General features: G+C 42.3%; 1 protein-coding gene across 1 annotated transcript in view; it reads left to right on the top strand.

The window, feature by feature from the left end:
* The window catches only part of LOC138771873 (cadherin-like protein 26), a 41748-nt gene extending 26501 nt beyond the window's left edge, over positions 1 to 15247 (top strand). Inside the window, exons 13-19 of the mRNA XM_069951878.1 lie at positions 3465 to 3521; positions 4057 to 4104; positions 7413 to 7469; positions 7568 to 7657; positions 9281 to 9340; positions 9650 to 9736; positions 12244 to 15247. Of these exons, the coding sequence (XP_069807979.1) occupies positions 3465 to 3521; positions 4057 to 4104; positions 7413 to 7469; positions 7568 to 7657; positions 9281 to 9340; positions 9650 to 9736; positions 12244 to 12468 (624 nt within the window). The 3' untranslated portion in view covers positions 12469 to 15247. The remainder of the gene's footprint in view (positions 1 to 3464; positions 3522 to 4056; positions 4105 to 7412; positions 7470 to 7567; positions 7658 to 9280; positions 9341 to 9649; positions 9737 to 12243) is intronic.
* Positions 15248 to 22749: the final 7502 nt, after the last annotated feature.

Raw genomic sequence — 22749 nt, forward strand, 5'->3', positions numbered from 1 at the left:
TTTAAATTGGTGCATGAAAATGTTTCTTTTGCTTAAAATTCCATGCTAATGTAGAGGAAAGAAGGATTCCTGGTGTTTTTTCTACTTTCCACTTCCACTAGAGGTTATATTGTGTTTGTAGTGTATTGTTGAGAGGCTGTGATAGTGGTATAATGCTGCGACTTTGGTGTGTTAGATGCACCCAGGCATGCTTCCCCTTCTGTCCCAGTTGCATTCCAGAGGTGTTTGCACCAAGAGGTCGAATTTTGGTTTCTAAGAAACAACTATTTTTCTCCCATAGCGGTCTACTCAAATTTCGAATTTTCAAATATTTCACTACTCGCTCATCTCTAGTAGATAGATAGACATGTGATAGACAGATATTAGAAAGATAGATAGATATGACATAGATATTAATTAGATAGATAGACAGATAAATGATAGATGGGAGATAGATAGATATAGATACATTTGTGATAGATGGATAGTCCACAAAACATATTTACAGCTGCACTTCCAGAAAGCGTGTAAGAGAAACGTATCACTGATCTCAGGGAGACCAACCAAATAATAACACTGCCGGCTGCCGGTTAAAGCGCTCAATGCAGTGAAATCCTAGGCGCATTGCTCCCTGGGAAACATGAATATGCAAAAGAAGAGTCTGGAAACACAAGACTAGCCAGATATCCCAAAGGACCCAGACCAGGGGTGGCTCCTGTAGGGAAACCACCAAAACCACCATATTAAGGGGCCCTATGAGTCAATGTAATGACATGGGAAAAACCAAGGCAAGGTATCCATCGTGTAAGGGTAGCTTCACACGTACCGGATTTCACCCTGCGAGTTTGCAGCAAAATCTGCTGCAAATCCTGGTGCTGTCACTTCAATGGGGTGTTGTATGCTGAGGGCTGCGGGCGGCAAGGGGGTTAAAGGGGTTAATGAAAATTCTGCTGTGGGTATGTAACCCCATTGAAGTTACAGTACCAGGATTCCAGCGGGTACGCGTGAAACTACCCTTAAGGTGCGTTTATTTTTCCATTAAGTATGAACACTAGAGTTTTAGGTTCCCTCATTGCAGCAATAAGTCAGATGGGAGAAGTTTATAGCCTCTTCTCCTTCCTCCCACATCAGTGCATAATGACATACCTTGTGTGTTAATTATTATGTATAAAATCCAAATAAAGTGCAGACAGAAATACATACATGCAATGTAATAATAGAAGGTGACAGTGCATATATTTGTATATATTCACAATGTATGAAGTGTAAAAAAAATGCCAGTGCTGCAAAAACATGTATTTCATTAATAAATGTGTTAAAAGATCATTGATTGAATTCCCATCTCTATGAATATGAATTCAATGATCTTTTAACACATTAACTAATGACATGCACATTTTTTTTTACACTTTATATATTGTTTGTGAATATATAAAAATATGGCCCACCAGAGAACTGGAGGATCCTCTGGTGGGCCCCCAGCTTTAGATCCTGCACTTACACTGACTGACATGTTGTTTCTCACTGGTTCTTCATTGGTGGGCCCCCAGGATCATTTCCTTTGGTGGGCCCCAGATAACCCAGTCCGATACTGAATATATGCACTGTCACTTTCTATTATTGCACTGCACGTATGTAATTCTGTCTGATGACTTGTAATTAACACACAAGGTTTGTCAGAGGAAAGAGAAGTGGATATAAAATAGTCCTATGTCACTTATTGCTGCCTGAGAAACGTTCTTTGAGGAAGCCAGATTGTCGCCTGTTCACAATTGATGAAAAAAGAAATACACCTTAAGGCCATGTTCACACAACGTAAGTTCCGCAGTAATCACGGCCGTTGTTGCAACGGCTGTGATTAGTATGGAACTTATGTTGTGCTGCAGGCTGAGGGAATCCCACCCGGAGGAGTGTATACACAACGTATACACTCCAGCCAAGATCCCTAGCGGCTTCATGAGAAACTGACATGTCACTTTTCTGCTGCCGCTATTCAATGGATAGCTGCAGCACAGAACCCTGTCAGTTCACACAATGGAGTGTGCGGCTCCGGCCACACACTCCATAGTGTGCAGTGGGGAGTTCTGATGCAGGAGCGCACAAATGTGCCTGGATGAGAACTCAGTGGCCCTAAAGACCATCCGGCCGGTACTGCAATGCCGGTTGGAACGATCTTCTCTAAGAACGGCCAGTCTCTTACCAAGTGTGAACATAGCCTAACACGCTTTTGGGTGTGTTTGCTGCTGTCAATATGTTTTGTGGAATATTGAGATGGTGGGACATTTGGACCAAGGCCCAGTCAATGCCTTGCACCTTACCTACCTTGCATGGTCTGCCCTGTGCTGCCTTTGTCTATATTGTATTAGATAGACAAAAAATAGATATGAGACAGACAGATAGATAGTATATAAGAGATAGATAGATAGATAGATAGATAGATATGAGACAAATAGATAGATAGATATGAGAAAGGAGATACATAGATTAGATAGATAGATAGATAGATAGATACATAGGAGATAGATAGGAGATAGATTATATGGATAGATATGATACTGATAGGAGATAGATAGATAGATAGATAGATAGATAGATAGATAGATAGATATTCTCTTAGTAATTTCAGCAGCACAGGAAAAATATGGGTGCCAGGCAAATACTCCAACCACGAGTCCACAGTATATATGTAAAGTAGCTTGACGGCACTCCAGATAAGGTGAAAAAAAAGAGTTCACATTTATTCACAAAGTGCACAGCACAGCATACAAAGTAATTAGGCAACGTTTCTGTGGCCTCTCGCCACAGGGCTTGAAAATGGTGGCGAGAGGCCACAGAAACGTTGCCTAATTACTTTGTATGCTGTGCTGTGCACTTTGTGAATAAATGTGAACTCTTTGTTTTCACCTTATCTGGAGTGCCGTCAAGCTACTTTACATAGATAGATAGATAGATAGATAGATAGATAGATAGGAGATAGATAGATAGATAGATAGATAGATAGGTAGATAGGAGATAGATAGATACTGTACATAGATAGATAGATAGATAGATAGATAGATAGATAGATAGATGTGAGATGGATAACTAGAGATAGACATAAGATAGATAAACAGAGAGGAGGGAGTGGTGTGGTGTGGTATGGAGCGGGGGCTTACACTACATATGGATGATTATAAGGGAGAAATTCTTAGATAGATTAAACTGAACCAATTATCGTAATATCAGGTTACCAGAGAGGTCAGAACCGTATCCCGTAAAATAACATATATGGCTTTTAGTCTATCTATTTGTCTATCTATCTATCTATCTATCTATCTATCTATCTATCTATTTTCTATCTATCTATCTATCTATCAATCTATCTCCTATCTATCTATCTATCTATCTATCTATCTATCTATCTATCTATTTTCTATCTATCTGTCTGTCTGTCTGTCTGTCTGTCTCAACACAACACAACACAACATCTGCTTATTTCTCCTTAGACTACAAATGGATTGAATGGAATGGGAAACATGATAGGAGTCACAGCCAATGAGCAGGTAACGTATCAGTTGTGTATAGAATAATTGTTTTTATTGATAGGCTAGCAAATAGATTTGTCCATGAATTCTTCTCTTTTATAGAAAGTATTATTTTGGTGCATAAATGTTGGAGCTGCCCTTGTGTATGGTTGCATTTAGTATTTAAGCTTGGTCCAGTTTAACCAAGTGCAACAGCAATATGAAACAGAATCTGTGTACAGAGGCGGTACTGTTTTCACGAAAAAGCAGTCATGTTTTTATAAACCTATACAACCCCTTTTAACACCTCTATATAAATATGTCAGAAAGAACGCCCCTATCTCTTGATTTCAGTTCGAACTATGCAATACTGTATTTCACCTGTGGTGGTGCTACAGGGAAACTTACTACTTAGTTGCTCTTTGGAGTTCGGCTGATCGCCGGCGCTTCTGGCAGCAGGACCCTCAGACATCATCTTGTTTTAAGAAAAACTTCTTAGAAAAACGTGGACCACCCTTTATTAAGATGTTTTGTGAAACCTTCAATCCTGAGTAAGTTTTTGTCTCTTGAGTAGGAAGACACTGACTCGCCCTTCAAAAGAACCGGTGCCATAAAATACTCGGTAAGCAGAAGTAGAAACTTTTTGCATATAAATGGGGAGGGGATTATGGAGGCGAGAGGATACACGGCTTCGGTTCGGGATGTAAGCAATTTCACAATTTTCTATCTCAAATCAGCAAACTTGTGAATTATTCCCAGGTCTGCGGCTCAGGCTTCAGGAATAAATTTACATATTTAGAGGTAAAAGGTAGAAATAGACGGTGTTAAAAGCCGACTAATTAGAATGAAAAAACAGTCTCCAATATTTTATTTTTATTTTCACCAGAACGACAAAATCTACTGTAATAGGGAACCCCAGAGACTCGGCTGATTCGTAGGAGAGTGTTGGGGGAGTGGGGAAGGCAGTTTATGGTAATGTTGAGTAAAATGCAGGAAATTGATCAGTTTAGTTCATAACTGCAATGGTGGAAAATGTAATAATGTTCATCTACAAAACCTGTGCTTGTTAGACAGCACTCAATAAGGGTCAGGTGGCTGCTTAGTAAGCCATACCATTTCCATGCTGATGTGGAGATCTATGGTGTCACTTTAAGTGTTCTGTATAGGGATGGTCCGAACCGAGTGTAACGCCTGGAGTAGTGGATCCACTGGACCGTCACTAGCAATGGCACTAACCTCACCAGGGAGCGGAGTGTAAGGGGTCTCTGGTTTTCACCAGAGCCCGCCGCAAGGCGGGATGGACTTGCTGCGGCAGGCGACCCCCAGGTCGCTACCCCTGGCTTGGTTGCTAGTGACGGCAGGCGAGGCGTGGCAGGAGCAGTAGGCAGGAGATGGTGCTGGCAGAGGTCTGTAGGCGTAACCGCAGGTGACAGGCTGAACACAGGAGCAATAGTGTAACAGAGGAGCAGGAATCAGGAACAAGGAGTAGGGACCAGGTAGCGGACAGGAATCAGGAACAACAGGGAGCTGGGCCAAACGCTATGGGAAGCATGTAGAGGCTCCAACACCTGGAAGGGGGCAGGGCTGGAACTTATAGGGGAGTGATTAACATTCAGCCAATTAGGAGCGCAGTGCCCCTTTAATTCTGAGACAGCTGGCACAGCGACGGACAGGAGCGTGGTGAGGTGAGGCGCCCCCCGGGGCCGAAGCAACAGCAGCACCGGGTCCTTGCATATGGACACCGGCTGCTGCAGAAGTGGGAGAGAGGGTGCGGCGGCGATCCGGAGCACGGGACGTCGCCGTGGCCCTAACACTGAGTTCGGTTCAGGTTCGTACGAACCCGAACTCTCGGTAATGATTACTGCTGTCTGCCTGCTCTGTGGAGAGGGTAGATACAGCGGGAGGCTGTATCCATAGGCTTTATCCCAGTTTTCCAGGCGGCCCTCTCGCTGTATCCACCCGCTCCACGGAGCGGGCAGACAGCGGGAATCTGATGCCTTGCGTTCGAGTTCATACGAACCCGAACCTCGGAGGGTTCGGACCATCCCTAGTTCTGTACCTGTCACTATTTTTTGGCTGCCATGTTTCTATGGCTTTTTTTTACCCCAATTGTTCAGTACATATGAAATCATATGAAAAAACAGCAGATAAAACTGAAAAAAAAAAAAAATCTATGCTAATATACAACACCTATATATAACTCCTGGAAACACACCATCCCACACCGTCATTTTTGGCCCTTTAATGGCCGTCTTTTAGGGCACCCATCAATTTGAGTCCAGAAAACGAAAGTTTTTTTGGACTCAAAATGACTAGCTGCTAAATGGACAAAAATGATGGTGTGTGAACATAATATGACCAAATATTACCCCTATGTAGTGATTGAATATTACCTGTCTACTGATCTGAACAAATTGCATGATACTAAGACCAATTCTACTAATACTACCGCTATTATGACAGTGCCGTCACACCATGACCTCTAACATTATATAGAAGGTTAATTATATTACCACACTGTTACTGAATAAAACCCACCAAACATATTTGTATATATGTCATATACAATAACTTAGAGACCATATAAGTAATAATAATAATAATAGTATTAATACCACAGCACAGTAAAATTTCCATCAGAGACAAATAGCAGAATGCAAAAAAAGCGTAAAAGCGCATATATTAGGGTTACATGAAAAAGAGAACACAACATTTTACCCCTTCCTGTCCACCAACTAGCCCCAGCAGCTATACATACAGTTTAATAGGACTGGTAGCACTGTTTGCAAACATAAAAGTGCTTGCTTTGACTGTAAAGCCCCTATTACATGAGATGAAGGAGAGGAGCATACGAGCAATGTCAGCTATTACATATGTCGGCAGCGAGCGGTTAAGAGCGCGGGGAGTGGGGGGGGGCTGCCTGGGTGATCGCTAGATCATCTGGGCAGCCCATAGAAGATAGCAGCGGTCTGCTGCCACCGCAGACGACATTGTTCATGTTGGCTGATCGTTGTCTTCTTTTACACAAGACAATTATCGGCCGTAACGGCCGAATACAGACAAGTACAGACGATAATTGTTTTGTGTAATAGGGCCTTTACACAAGTCCCCTAAAAAAGTACTTTATCTATTGGTGGTCCTCAGCAGCGAAGTAGTCCTGTGTGTTCACTTCCTTCTGGGCGCCATTCTCACTGTTGGAGCCAGCGGTGATTACATAAGATTTTTTGTGCCTGCAGTCACTTTGCCATTGAGGACCACCCAGTTTTGGAGGATTTGTGTAGCAAGCAGTGCTACCAGCCCTATTACACTGTATATATAGCTGCAGGGGCTAGTTGGTGGTGATAGGTTCCCTTTAATACACATATAGTAAAAAAAAAAAAAATAAATAATTATATATATACACAGCCACATACATGTATAGACACATACCACACATGTGTATAACACACAGGTCACACAAAAACACATACATAACACAGTGTTCACATTACACACACACACAGATATACACCCCCCCCCCTATACATAACTATACTCCCACTTCATGAAGGAGCAGCGTGTGTGTGTGTGTGTGTGTGGGGGGGGGGTGTTGACAAATTAGCCTGGTACACCGGACAGGAAGTGTTCAGGCAGCTTTACAGTCTGTACTCATCTCTTCCCTCCCTGCCATCCTGACATGTGACAAGTGCAGCTGCAAACTCCAGAGGTGAAGAAGAGGAGGGGGGATTTCTTAAGGAAGCCCTATTAAGGTGGCACAGCGTGTTGGTCACATGACTGAAAACACAGACCAGGACTAATCAAAAATCTCTATGACGTGTCAAAAGTTTTTTTTTTTTTACTTTTTTTTTAAGTGATAGTTCCCATTTAAATGTCACATTAGTATCACTATCACATTAGCAAACAGTATTTTCCATTTCTTGTATGATACAGACCACAACGATGAGCGCTACTAATAAGTCGAGATCGGCCCTCTCCAATAACTCACAGGTGAGCGCCCCCCTGGGTATTTGTCAATAGAATATTATTTTCTTCTGGTAGCAGTGACTTACAAAAAAAACAACTTACATTATGTTTGGTTCTTATAGGTACAGACATTTAAATTTCAAGATGTAACCCGAGCAGGAGCAGGAGCAGGAACAGGAACTTTTGATCGATCAACTAGATACCGACATTCCGTAAGCAAATCACAGCATTTGTGTTGTGTCTGGGTCCTAATGCAAAACCTTCTTATGTGTCAGAGGGGATAACAGAACTGTGTATGCTACCACTATGCCTTTATATACATTATTGTGACCAGTAGCTGACACCCAGAGTTACCGCCATGTTCAGCCCAGACAGCAGGTATACGGACAGAGAGTGACTCCGTATGATCCTGGTGGTGTCACCTGGTATCTGGAGTCATGCTGACTGCACTCCACAGGAGTCCATAGAGCCCACACCACCTTTGAGTTGATCCATCCAACAAATGCCCAGTTAAGTTCTGGAGAATTAGGGTGTCATCAGCATAGTACTGGGAAGTCTTGGTCATGCACATGTCACATTATCTTGCTGGAAGATCCCATTCACCCCAGGGAAGACAATCGGTATGTAGGATCTACAAGGATGGATTCATACACAGATCGGCTGAGAGGACCTAAACATGGATGAGTGCCCCAGAGAACATCCCCCAGACCACAACGCTGCCACCACCAGCTTGTGTGCTTCCAGCAATGACTGCATGGTGTTTGTTCTCTAATGTTTCTCGCCTCCCACGTCTATCCATTCAGTAAAGCAGAAAACTTGACTCATAAGAGAAGACAACCCTATGCAACCCTTTTGTCTTTCCTGCTTGGTTATCAGAGGAGCATGACCATCCTTCTGCTTGGGAGTCCCATACATAGTAGGGATCACTAATGTTACATGGTAGCCACTGGTGCCTTATGACGCTTATATGCTCCACTGTAGTGTGTTTTCTGCCTTCTTCCCCTTCATAGCCAATATTCACGTCTTACATCAGTGGCATGTGGTGCTCCATATTTCCCACATCACATATTCACGATGACGCCATATGCAGAACAGAGCAGAAATACCGCCATTCCTGGTCTGGAGGACAATAATCATGTATAATAACCATCACCCCTATTACCCATGACAGCAGCGAGGGATATGTGAGCGGACTGCCTATTCACCCCTTATATACCACACGTGACTCTTTCATAAGCTATGCTCATGAATAGGAAGTGGTCATAATAATGTGACTTCACTGTATAATAGTAGGGGGTGCTGTTGGGTGCACTTGTAGCCCTCACAACTAGGACGTGTTGTCTGGTTGGGTAAAAGGACTCTTTGCCACAGGATTGCATATAGGCAATATGCTTTGAGCTATATACCCCTATTAAGCATATATGGATAAGCCCTGGGTGAGGACTATATTTTTAGAACATCCCCATCTCATTGTCTACCATGCTGCGTTGGCAACAAATAATCCTTATTATCTACAGAGACATGTTATTAACTGATCCACTTGAGACACCAGGGTTGAAACAGCTGATGGATGACTGTAGCCATTAAAATCTAGGATAATGACTTCAATGACCAAAAACATCCCTAATGTATACAACAAATGCATACAAAGAAACAAAAATAGCTGCAAATAAGAATAGTGTCTCCTATAGATGCAAATCTATACTATGGAGACACGTTTGTATAGGAACAACAAGGTTGGGTTACCCCTACTGTAGTTAACTCTTTCATGCAAGCACAAATGGTGTTGGGGACACTACATAAAGCGGTCTCTAATAGTATCCAATATTTTTCAGAGCTATCATAGCGGGAGACGGCACACAAACATCCGAAGAACCAACTCCTTGCGAGTTCAGGTAAGTTCCTTAGAACCTATGTGTTTCGCCGACAGGTCTTTGTAACTCATGGTTGGACTGGTTCAGCTTGTTTGGAGGTGCTCATAGTCACTGCACCAATGTGCGTTTATTGTTGGGGATATAGTTTTCACTTTGGGTTACTGTGTTATGGGTTTGAGTTTAACAATAGCAATATCTTCATTGAGTTCCAGGGCCGTTCTACTGCACATGGGTGGGCCACCAGTATAAAAACAGGTGTACCAGTAAATGCCTTTAGAGGCTATGCTATTGTATGTGTAGTGTATATTAATAGTACTGTTTTACCTTTAGCATTCAAATGGACATCGTTCTTTTGCGGGAAGTCACAATTCTTTGCAAAGAAAATATTCCAGGACCCTGGAGGCAGCGCTAATAAAGGTAGGATGTCCCTCAGTTATAATGCTACAATGACAGTAGAGGGATAGTCTATAGGTCTCTTGCTTTCCATAAGCTCATCACATAGTACCCGTTTATGACTCTGACAATCCCCCTGTAATTGGAGCTACTGTATGAAAACTAGGGCCCTATTACATGGCATCTTTATCAGCCAATCAGGCCGGTTAGTTTGTTTCCCTGACCAACATTTGAGCCACTGTTAAGGCTCTGTAAGTGTCTCCGATGTACAAGATCAGCACTCCCTTATTGTGCGGAGTTATGTCATGTAATAGAGCCTTTATTGGCACATTACCTTACATGCAATTTTATAGATAGTAGAAAGTTATTTTTAAGGTGGCAGTGGACGCCTTTACCTGGTGCCCCTCTGAAGCTGTACAGGTAGCAGATATGGTATGTGCAACCCTGTTCATTTTATGTTGTCAGAAATTGCCAACAAATCTGTGTTGTTTCTAGGTTACTAGACTGCGATGGGGCAATTAAGCAGGCCTGAGATGTCAAACTGCCCCAAATTTGGCTAATTTCCTCTTCCCTAACTAAAAGGCACCAAATACCCCCTAAATGGTACTCAGTTTGTTGATTTGTCTAACCAACTGACAGAGCCAGCTAGGACTCTTACTTTGTAGCCAACTCCATTTCCCTACATGGACTGCCTGCAGACCCCATTACAGCACCCTGCTGCTTCTGCATAGTGCTAGAAACTAGTACAAGCATCACTAAGTGAATGAGGAGGACGAAGAGAAGATGTGAGCTTGAGGACTTCCCTGCCCATAGATGCTCTTGTTTAGATTATTATTTTACATCACATTTGATTATTTTACTCTCTGAGGGTATAAGCACACTACGGAATTTGGACGGAACACCATTCTATGGTTTGCCAGATTCTGCCGTCAGCCCGCTCATTTTTCGGGCGAACAGCAGAATCTGGCAAACCATAGAATGAAGCCTATGGTAGCAGCGGAGCAGCTGCAACAAGGGTTCCGCCAGGATTACCTAGTGTGCACATTCCCCTAAACTCCAACTGGTTGCACCAGACTGGGGGTTGCATTGTTACAATCCAACATTTTAGGCTATGTAGGCCTGTTTGAATTCCTAGATGGGTTTTGGGGGTTGTACAATGCAGTCCCTTCTTCTATGAATTGGGTAAGTACGTGATTATTCCATCTCAGGGACCCTTTACCAATTTCCTCATCCGACAAGCCTATATGACATTAGGTGAAATTTACCTTTAAGTGTCGCCCAGGGTGTTGTACACTGTTCCGAAAGTGGTACTATCCACTTATTTTATTCTGTGACATCTCTAACACTTAATAATGAATGGAACAGAGATATGAGAGTTAACGCCATAAGCAGGATGAGAGCGGCTGCCTTCTATTCTGGGCATCTAATGATCGTTCCCAGATCTCTAAAAACACAAATCAGCAAACAGAAAAAATAATGATTCTGCAGCGAGAAATTACTGTCTTTATACTGGGAAATGCTTTCCTTAAGTGTGATGTCTCCAGGCCGCTGTATGCTAGGTTATCTATATAATTACCCAGCAAATATAAACACTGCTATAGATGAAAAGATGAAAAAAAGAACAACCAAGACACGTACTAAATCTAAGCCAACAGCATCCTATTAACAATGGGCAATATATTTTATCAGAATTGCAGGTCAATATATATATATATATATATATATGTATATATACATATACTTTTTTTGTAGTTATTATTTAGCCTTTACAAATGTAAATTTTCTGTGTAGTCTTCTGCTTTATTAGGAGGGTTGTATAGGGAGCAGAGAAGGTCTTACCTGTTCTGCTCTCTGTCTCGCACTACTTCTTTTCGCTGATCTTGAAGGTGATAGTGGTGATAGAGGTTGACAGGGGGACTCGAGCATTTTGCAAGTATGCCCAACAGCTGCTCTATGTTGCCGATGTTGTGTTTACGACATGCACCCCTCCCCCTCTCAAGATATACTTCCAATATGAGCAAAAAGAGAAAGTGAGCAACAGGGAGCAAAACCAGGTAACACCTTTCCTTCTGTTCGGACAACCCCGTTAACCATGATATTCTAAAATCCCACATCGGCTATGTCTTTTGATTCCTCCATACATACTGTATGCGTACTTGGTTTGCCCTTTTGAATGGGGAGAGGGAGAAAGCCACTGGCAGACATCTCTAGTTGCCTCAATAACAGAAGTTAAAGGGTACTAGGGATGATCAAACCTCGGGATTTTGCGGGCTCGATCGAACTCGAATGTTCTCGAACCTGCAGAATTTGAATCCCTGAATTCCAGGCGGTACCCAGGCTGTCTCCTCCTTCCCCACGGACCGGGAAGCCATCAGGAATCAAATGCTGCAGGTTCGAGAACGTTTGAGTTTGATCGAACCTGCAAAATCCCGAGGTTCGATCATCTCTACCCACTATGGCTATGCCCCTGATATACTTGTTCTTCTGCATTCTGATGTAGGATTTATTCTAAGCATTACTTTTGTCTACAGAAACTACATGCCCAGATGAATGCGTCAGACATGTACAAGCCGCAAGTGTATGCTGAGGAAGGAGAACTTTCTCACTCTTCTTCTCTGGAAGCCATCAGCATCTCAAGCAGTAGCATTAGCCTGTCAAATCTTCAAAGCTTTGGGTCTAAGTTTAACGTTCTGGAGAGCATTTGTGATGACCACATGATGAATCTTCCCACCAATGCTCCTACAAGTGATCTTTGAATATAGAAATATAGTACGTTGTGAATCCAACTTTGATATCTCATGCACTACTGTATGAACAAACAAGAACAACAACAACATGTTGCTTATGTATGGTGAAATCTGGTACGGGAAGGTTACATAGCCCTCCCGAATGGTTGGTCTTATCTTCTTAATGTGCAGGAGTCCATCACTTCTTCTGATCTTATATATTAGACTTGAACAGAGAACATGGCCCCAGACAACTACTCTATCCCAAGGATATTGTCTCCATTGAACAAAGCTGGAGTGCCAGGTGTAATGACATACCATTATTTTACATCATCTCATTGGGGAAGTAGAGATACTTCATATCTTCTCTTGGCACAATGAATGGTGGTTGGTTTACTTTGGACTCATTGTAAAAGTTCTTCTCGTTATAGATAGTGGACAATCATGTGGTGAATAGTAAGAGACATCCTATGACGCTCATGTGCTTGCAAAATAACAAACATGATGATTGTAACCTTTAACTCCCAATCTCCTATCATGCCTCAAAACTAATACAGAACCATATTTCTTGGTGCTCTTTCTTCTTCTTGCTGATTGAGGCAACATATTTGCTTTAGGTTATCTAGCTATCTATTTTCAAGCTCAATTGGTCATTGGCGTAATTAATTAATTAATTAATTAATTATATTACTTGTCCTTGTAAGGGTGGGTTCACACTATTAAATCTGCACGGAAAAGTCCAGACGGATTTCGTTGCTCCTACCCACTCATGGCGGCGCCCGTTCCATAGACACCATGGGACGGCTGTCGGAATCTGCCTGTGCAAAGAATGAAGTCCATGGCACAGGCGGAGATGCGCGTGGGTACGAGCTACGGAATGCGACCTGAACTTCTCAGCGCGTATTCCATAGTGTGAACCCACACTAAGGTCTATCTCATTTTTTTGTGTCAAACCATGGATCTCATTAGAGACAATCAGGAACCATTTATCAATGGAAAAGGTTTAGTTCCTTCACCTGATGGGACCTGTTCCAATATATGTATCTCTAAAATGCATATATTACCTAAATGGGATGTCTGTTGGATAGCCACTATAACTTTACCCAGTGGAAAAGACTATACAATAAGTCTGCCCCCTATTTACACAAATATAATTTTTAGAATATTGCCCTTATGAGATTGAATATGACTATTGTAATACTGCCCCCTAAGAGGATTATTTCAATAATACTGCCCCCTGTGGCCAAGCTGTGTACCGGAACAGGTAGTAAGAATTTTTATATCTGACTGGAATAGTGCTTGAAGAAAAGTAGAATTAGGTGAGTGTACATATTTTTTGATATGGTAAAAGGGAGTTCACAGGACAGGCTGCCTACAAAATGGCCACAGATGGAAAGATTTCCCCTACTGGATGAAATATTCTTCTCTTGTTTGGATGTAAAACTGTATTGGTCAGAGCTGAACAATAGGTATATGATTGATGGGGGTCTGACTGCTGGGACTCTTAGTGAGCTGTGTACCACAGCTTCATTTAAAGTCTATGGGTGTGCTGGGCAACAGGTGTGGGCCTACTGTGCTACCCTACCAGTCTTAAGACCAAACTCAATGGCTGAATCTAAGCAGCCTATTGGGTTTATTCCACACTAGTATGTGGAAACTGAATATAGTGTGGTCCCAATGTGGGTAACAGCTGGCCCAGCAGACTAGTAGACAGCACACAAAGGGACAGGCAATGGTTTATAGGCTGGCAGAAAAGTAGAGTAGTCAGTGGCATAGTCGAGGTGGCAGGCTGACAATACAGAACACTACAGCAGAAGACCTTCACAGAACACTAGATATGCAATGGTACTAAGGGTGAAGCCCAGTAGAGTGCCTGGCTTTCTCTAACAGTCCTATAGACAGTGAATGGGTTGGCATTATGTACATGAGCACCACTTAATTCAGATTCGGGCCTAAGTCTTAAGATCACTGCTGCTCCGAGCAGTCAAATTTCCAGTTCTCTTTTTAAGTGTACTTGTCGTTGTAATGTTCAAAACCTAAATGAACAGTAGATGTGATATAAAGCAAGTTTGCAATTTACATTCGTTAATTTTCTTTTTTCATTAACATGGAAAACACGGCACTTCCTGTATTCTGACTCTTTTTTTCTTTCAAAGAGTCTAAATACAGGAAGTCCCGTGTTTCCCAGGTCATCTGCGCTCAAAGAGAAGGCAGTCATGTGACTGATGGACACATTGAGCCATGACTCTCTGTACTGGCAGGAATTCCTGTGTTTAGTCTTTTTTATTCAACCAGCACAAGTCAGAAAATCTGCCTTCAGGAGACTGGACCTGGATTTCTGGTAAGTACAGCTTTGTTTTACAGCATAACAACAAAAAATGAATGTAAATTGCAAACTTGGATTTAGACTTTGTAAGTTATAACGACAGTGACGCTTTAAAGGGGTTATCCAGCATGGGGGCACTTTTTTGGGGGGACCGGGGAGGAGGTGGCTGAAATAAAAGACGTCCACTTACCTCCCCGGGTTCAGCAGCGTGTCCCGCATCACGGCGCTCCGGTGCCCGGTTCCCGGCCGCTTCCCGGTGTCTGACGCCACCCGAGACGCTACGTCTCAGGGTCACTCAGCCACTCATTGAAGAAGGCGGGATCCGAGCAAACTTCAAACGAATCCCGCCTCCTTCACTGAGTGCCCCCCCCAAAAAAGTGCCCCCACGCTGGAGCACCCCTAAGAATTGTTAGCCCCATCTGTGGCTAGGTTGAGGAATTACATGTTGTAAATATTGTTTTGTGCTTTGGGAATTCTGCTGATCAGGGATAATCTGTAAATAAAAGATAATATTTTTTTTGCCAACATTGGAATATAAAAGTTTTACTTCTCACAATGGACTCTTACGGCTCTCATCTTTATTCTACAGCTGATAAATGGAAGAGGTATATTTATTATAGTGCAACAAAAAGTGTTGTGCAGCCAGAACTGATGCTTGCTGAGTGGGCGGGCTCTTGCTGCTGTGATGTCATAGCTATGTGTGTGCTCTTAACCAGATCAGATGAATTTTCTCTTACCGAAACCATGTTTGAGAAATGGTAAGGACACAAACATTTGGTTCTGTCAGTAAAATTTTTGGTGGTACAAATGGCTCCCTGGAGCCTAACAGGCCGAAAAAGAGCTCAACTCCTATGATAGTTGGGGCTTCCTGGATATTTTGCAATGACAGCTTTAAGGCCTAATTCACACGTCCGTATTTTTCATCCGTTTTCCCGGACCAGGAAAAACGGAATCCATTACAACCCATTATTTTCAATTGTGCTATTCATACATCCGTTTTTTTTTGCGGATCCGCAATCCGTGACAAAAAAAATGTTGTAATACGGTCCGTAATTACGAAACGGACACCCCAATAGAAGTCTATGGAGAGCACAAAATTTGCGGAGAGTACATTGCAATCCGCAAAGCCATTTGTATCACGGATCCGTTTTTTCGTGACATAACTAAGCTCCTCCTGCCAGAAATATCCTGCCTGATAGAAATGACTGTAGAATGACCCCCAGACAACCAGGTGACCTTTTTGGGGAGGTTGGGACAGCTTCTGATATTATTTTTGCCATCTCCTCTGTTTTCTTCCACTACACCTGCGGATCCGCAAAAAACAGATAAAAATACGAAACACAATATGGATGCAAAACAGATTTTTTTTTTTTTTGCGGATTGCGGATGAAAAATAGAGGATCCAGATTTTCATCCAGGAAAACATACGGACGTGTGAATGAGGCCTAAGTTAGGGATCTGGATAATTCACCTGCTACAAGATGTCTTCTCAGGCACCAGCTTCTCAAGGTGGCTGGGACCCTTGAATAGTCTCTTTTTCCACAAGGCCCTCTGGACTACCAATGGTGATGACTGAATTTGATGGATCTTTTACTTTGAACAAGGACCTTCAAAACAGATTGATCCAGGGCAACTAGTATTCTATGGTCTGAACAGTAGACTTAAGTAGAAGCCCTGACTCTCAAGGAGATAGCGGCCAGCTGACCGTTGCTATCGTTCTAGTTTTTTTCAACATGTTCAAAGACAAAGATCAGCCAGATTGTGCGTGCCGGCAACGGCCTTTTAACAGGAGCTATTACATTAAGCAATTAACGTCCATAAAGATAATCGCTTGGTGTAATAGGGCCTTCATGTATTCTATTATTCCTGTGGTATAACATAACTGCATTATCCTGTACTGTGACATCATACATTCATTATATCTGCCTGACATCATTTTTTTTTCGTTTTTGGACTGTGTCACAACCTCCTGAATGTGTTAGGATGATGCTAGAAATGTGCATTATCCCTGTAATGTGACATGACTGGTTGTATGATACCTGTGCTACCATGTCACCATTTAGTTATGTCTGTACTGTGACATCAATGAGTGCATTGCATTATTCCAGTACTCTGATCTCACTGTGTATATTATTCCTATGTCTTAAGAAAACCAAAATAATCATAAAAATGTTGTGTTCTTAAACTAAGGGTATGTTCACACTTGACAAATACGGCGGAATTCCGTGGCGGAGCTCTCCACTGTGGAATCCTGCCATGCTCAGTGTCCCGCTGTGAGTGAATGAGAGGGCGTGTGCTCCTCCACTGCCGCCACTCTCCACTCAAAGAAATGACGTCACTTCCTTGAGTGGAGAACGGCTGCTGCGGAGGAGCGCGCGCTCTCCCATTGAAATGACATGACACACTGAGGCAGGCGTAATAATTTTGCCTATTTTACTCAAGGTGAACATACCCTTACTGCTTAAGATGGCCATAGTGGAATGGTGCCGCATTCAGATTTTGCTAAGGAGCCCAATGGGCACTTATTGTGCCCTACTGGAAACCAAGCAGATTTTGGCCATAAGGAAATGACTATAGACCAGAATACTCAATTTTGCTGGGATGGCGAAATCATAGAGACCTAGAATTCTCTAATCCTAGAAGTTTCTACATCTATCTGACCTTTCTTTTGGCTCCCAAGAAATTTGTCCACCACAGGTAATAGAGAGAGCCAGCGGAGGGTGGCCCCTAGAGATCCCAATGTTGTTGAGGTCCATCGATGTTACACATGCTCAGGGTAATGGGAGTTGGTTTGTAAGTGTAGATAACCCTCTTTGTCATGGCCACCAGGGATGGGTTGATGACAGTCAAGATCTACCCCCAACTCGAAGAGGCTTCTTGTCTCTGCTCTGGTTTCTCTTTCAACCACTGAATGCAAATGTTAGCGGGAGGATTTATAGGTGAAGCATTCCGCCGGTTTCATGATATTTTGTCACAGTGTTGCTAAATTAGTCTTTGATGGAACATATTCTTAATGGAAAAGGTCATTTTTGAAACATTAACTCATCTCCGAGGCACAACATTTTGGATAGTCGCATATAATGTCACCTTCCTCCATCTTGGGTCAGAGGTGTTTTTTTTTTAAGTTTAACTTTAAGTTTAATGACAATTCATTGGACACACAAAATAGTTTGTTTCATTTCAAAGAAAAGTGTGACTTAGGAGGTAGATGGAGTCTTACTACAGCACTTAAAGAAGTTTAAAGTAATGGTAGAAGTAACCTTACTGGAATTGGGGGTGGAGCTGTGGAGCAACTTCCTATTCATATTCATGATGAGGATGATAACACCACAAAAGATGTATTCCCATCTAAAACATGGGTTCCCCAGCTCCCATCTGCCCGCTTGAGGCTGATGGGGGCAGGCAGGCATCCAAACACCAGTGAGCTGGCTGTTTGAGACAATTTAGTAAACCTCCATTACAGTCAATGGGAGTTACACAAACAGTGTGGAACCCCGAGTTTATGGGAAAAAATAAATGGAAATGTGTAGTATATCCCAATAGGGCTTTCGAGCTCCCTTCAGAATTAATGTGTATGTGCACTCAACTTTTGAGGTTTTGCAATCGTATAGGCACGATTCTGTCTAATAGGTCCACCATCTTAGTTCAGGCACCAGAGCATGGTGGTATGCTGTATCTATGTTGTAGCACAGCTCTATAAAGAGTTGGCACGGCATGCTGTTGGTGTAGTCTGTGAGATTTCAGTAATGTAGTGCGCTGCGGCCCTGTTTACTGGCCACTATATCTGTATGCCCATTAGGTCCAGCCGCAGGCATAAATGGCAACACTGAAGCGTTTTAGTGTATTCAAGCAAAAATGTTAAACTGTATAAAATGTATAAACTACAACAAGCAAAAAATGGTAAAACATTGAACACAAAACATGATAAAACAATAGAAAAACCTTTCATAATAGCAATAACAAGTGTAAATGTACCCAGTTAAGAAAATTAAAAAGAAAAAAAAAAAAAGTTGAAATAAAATGGCAGAAATGCAAAAAGCAAGCAATGAAATAGTCATAAACACCCCAAAATGGTAGAAAACAAACAAACAAAAAAAAACAGCCACCCCCCTCACAGCATAATTAAAAGAAAATGTAAAAATCTGTTATGTGTCTTTGAAAACTTTTTTTCTCTTTCTGCTTTCATTGTGGGCGGAGCTGTGACAACCTCTTGCACATTTCTATTACATACATTTAAATTGACACCTAATAAATGGTAGGGATATTAGTAAGGGGGAGGGGGGGGGGGGGATAGAGTGTGACAGCCTCCTGAATAAGAGGAAGGGTCTATGAGGATGACAGCTGAGAAAACCCTGTCCCTTTTGGAGCTTAGTGATTGCGCCTACAGACCTGGAAGCAGCAGAAGAGCTTTGTAGGAGATGCATCGTTGCAGAAATTCTTCTGACTTGCTGTCACTTTCTATTAGATGTCTTTTACATCCCAAAACAAAGAGCTTATATTATCTGAATGCTCCATAAATGTTTGTATTTGAGAAATAAACCCAGCACAGGCATAGCAGGAGGGCACCTAGGAGGAACGGGGACAGGTAGGGGCATGTGCCTTGGGGGCTGTTAGGGTTGTGGCGGTGGGGGGACTTTGGATGCAATTGTGTAATTGTGCTTAGTGGTCACATTAGCTCATTTATACTGACAAATGTCTTCTCTCGGGGTATTATCTGATGCCAGTACACTAAGGCTCTGTTCACATTTGCGCAGGATTTGTTGAATCTGAACAGCTCTGTCAAGGACCGAATTGTGAAGGCTAGACCACCATATCAGAGCCTCACCAAAAGAACACTGTGTCTATACCAAAAAACAAGTGACGACCGGGTCATGGTCAGACTCCAAAGCTCACTGATGCATGTGGTCTGGTCCAGTACCACAGAAGAGTTACTGCCGAGCAAGCAAATGGAGTAGTAGTTAAAGAGGCTGTCCGGGCAAAATCAACTTTTACCTATCCACAGAATAGGGGGAAAGTAAGAGATCAAGGTGAGTCCGACCTCTGTACCGGGGCCGGAGAGAACCGAGTACAGAGCTCTTCTGGCTTACATGAGTCATGGGTCACATGCCGTATCTGCGGCTCTATTCACAACACAGAAGCCAGGGCCCAATACGGAGATCGGCAGGGGGTACGGAGGTCAGGACCCCCTCCCCCCTGCAATCTCTGACTTTTTTTATATGGTGTGGATAGGGGAAAAGTTGATGTTGCCTCTTCTTAAAGGGGAACTCCGGATAAGAAAAACTTGTTTTCTATTAAAAGTACATTAAAAGTTATATAGATGTGTCTATACAATGTATTATCATATCTGTACGGTTCTGCCACACTGGTAGCTGATAGAAATCCAGGAAGTGAAGAAATATGGCCTCTGTGCGGATCCACATTGTCTCCTGCTCCTTCTGCTATCCCACCTTAGGAGACAAATATTCCAGGCCTCTGTCTCACATTGTGTGTGTTTGCTGAGCACAGGCTGATGATGCAGAGAGGGGGCAGGGCGGGATTCACCATCTCAGACTGGCCAGAAGCAGGTGTTTCAGCTTCGCTGATTGTGCAAAAGTCTACAGAGAAATTAGGGCTATGTGTTGGAGTGTCATTGCAGTACTGCAGCATCTGCACAAACATGCTCTACACACTTCCTTCTTAAGGTCCTTGCTTAGTCACACAGTATTTTCCTCTGCGACTTCTCCAGGTTGCCAAGAGAAACTTAAAGGGGCAGTTCACAAAAAAACTTTCTTTCAAATCAACTGGTGCCAGAAAGTGCTGGAGATTTGTATTTTACTTCTATTTAAAAAAAATAAATCTCAAGTCTTTCAGTACTTATCAGCTGCTGAATGTCCTGCAGGAAGTAGTATTCTTTCCAGTCGGGAGAGCAGGAGAGCTTTTCTATAGGAATTTGCTCTGGACCTTTCCTGTCATGGACAGAGGTGACAGCAGAGAGCGATGTGTCAGACTGGAAAGAATACACCCCTTCCTGCAGGACACACAGCAGCTGATAAGCTCTGGAAGACTTTTTTTTTTTTAAATAGAAGTAAATTACAAATCTCTGACACTTTCTGGTACCAGTTGATTTGTAATAAATTTTGGGGGGTGAACTACCCCTTTAAGCAGAAACTACTGGACGCCATAGACGGCTTAAAGACTAGCCAGCCTGGGCTAGTAATTGTGAACAGCATTTTCCTCTTTGACTCCTCTAGGTTGCTGTGTCAGAGTTTCTGTCCACAGGTCAAGCCAATCTCCCAGATGGGGTCCCTGCTACTCTTATAATCCATATCAAAGTGTTGGCCGATTAGGTTGATGTGCCCAGGATGAGAGATAAGTGGCTGTCAGCCGCCTCCCGCTATGCTACAAAAGGCAATTAGCCACCACCCTGGCTTAAGATTGGCTTTAGACTTTGGAGGTGGACACGATAGCACCGTGATGACTGTCAAAGAGACGTGTTTGGTGCAGCTTTTCTGATCTGACAGTAATTACTTTGTAAACAGGTTTGAGCACTGGGATATTTCCATTTGCAGCCGTAATAGTCACAGCGAGTTACGCCAAGAGGATATCAGATAGGTTAACATGACCAGAGAGCCAAATAGAGTTGCAAAAAGATGCAATTTTTTTTTCTTCCAGAAACTGTCATTCCTAAATTGACCTGCAGATGGAGACAATAAGCTACGTAGACATCAATGTTGCTTGGTATGGCAGAACTAATGTGCAGAGAATCAGAAATCCTCTGGAAATGTAACAATGTAACAGTGTCAGTATAACAATGGGGCAAGAAACCCCAGGAATCTGCGGTACTAAGGATGCAAATAAGAATTGTACATGCAAGTTACGTTCCATCTGATTTATTAGGGAACATGGATATTAGAAGGGGGAGTCTTCCACTTGGGATCCGTCTCTATTCACTAAATCAGAGACTCTAACAAACAGCAGCTGTTAGGCTCTGTTCACACAGTGCATTGTGAGACTCAAAAATAAATTTACATACAAGACATGCCTCAAATTTACAGTTATTTTCTTTTTTATTCTTCTTTTTTTTTTTAAAGCTTTTTATTCGCACTTTATGCTAGTAGCACTGTATGCAGTTCTGTTTTACCATCATAGGAGCAGAAATACCAAAGATGATGGCGTGCATGATCTGGTGCACTACAGAGACCAGCAGCACCAGACAGACCTCACTGACCTATAATGGAGTCCTACTACTGTTGCGCTGGAAGCTGTGACAGAGCAGTAGTATCCTGACTCTGTATGATTGTATTACGAGGGCTGCACATGGCAGTATTATCATGACACTATATGGTGTTATTATGTGGGTTGTATATGGCGGTATTAACTTGACACTATATTGTGGTATTATGTGGGCTGTATATGGCACTGCATTATCTTGACACTATATGGCTGTACTACGTGGGCTGAACTGTATATAGCACTACTAACTTGACACTATATTGTGGTATATTGTGGGAATGACAATATTATCCTAGCTCTATATGCTGGTTTTATTCAGTCTGCACATGGCAGTATTATGATGATACTATATGGTGGTATTATGCAAGGTGTATATAACAATATTATCTTGGCTCTATATGGAGGTATTATTCAGTCTATACATGGCAGTATTATGATGATACTATATGATAGCATTATGCAGCATGTATTTGGCAGTATTTTCTTGACACTATATGTGGAATTTTGTAGGCGGTATTAAGCAATATTCATTTTACACTATATATTGTGGTATTATGTGGGAATGGCAGTATTACCTTGTCTCTATATGGTGGTATTACAGTATGTGGGTTGTACATGACAGTAATAACTTGACAATATACTATAGTATTATAAAATATAGAATTACTAAAAAACTGTAGTATTATGTGGGCTTTATATGGCAGCATTATTACAATTCTATATGGTGGTATTATGTGAGTTGTATATGGCAGGATTATCCTGGCACTATATGG

Source organism: Dendropsophus ebraccatus, chromosome 14 (genome assembly GCF_027789765.1).
Source record: "Dendropsophus ebraccatus isolate aDenEbr1 chromosome 14, aDenEbr1.pat, whole genome shotgun sequence".
Lineage (NCBI taxonomy): Eukaryota > Metazoa > Chordata > Amphibia > Anura > Hylidae > Dendropsophus > Dendropsophus ebraccatus.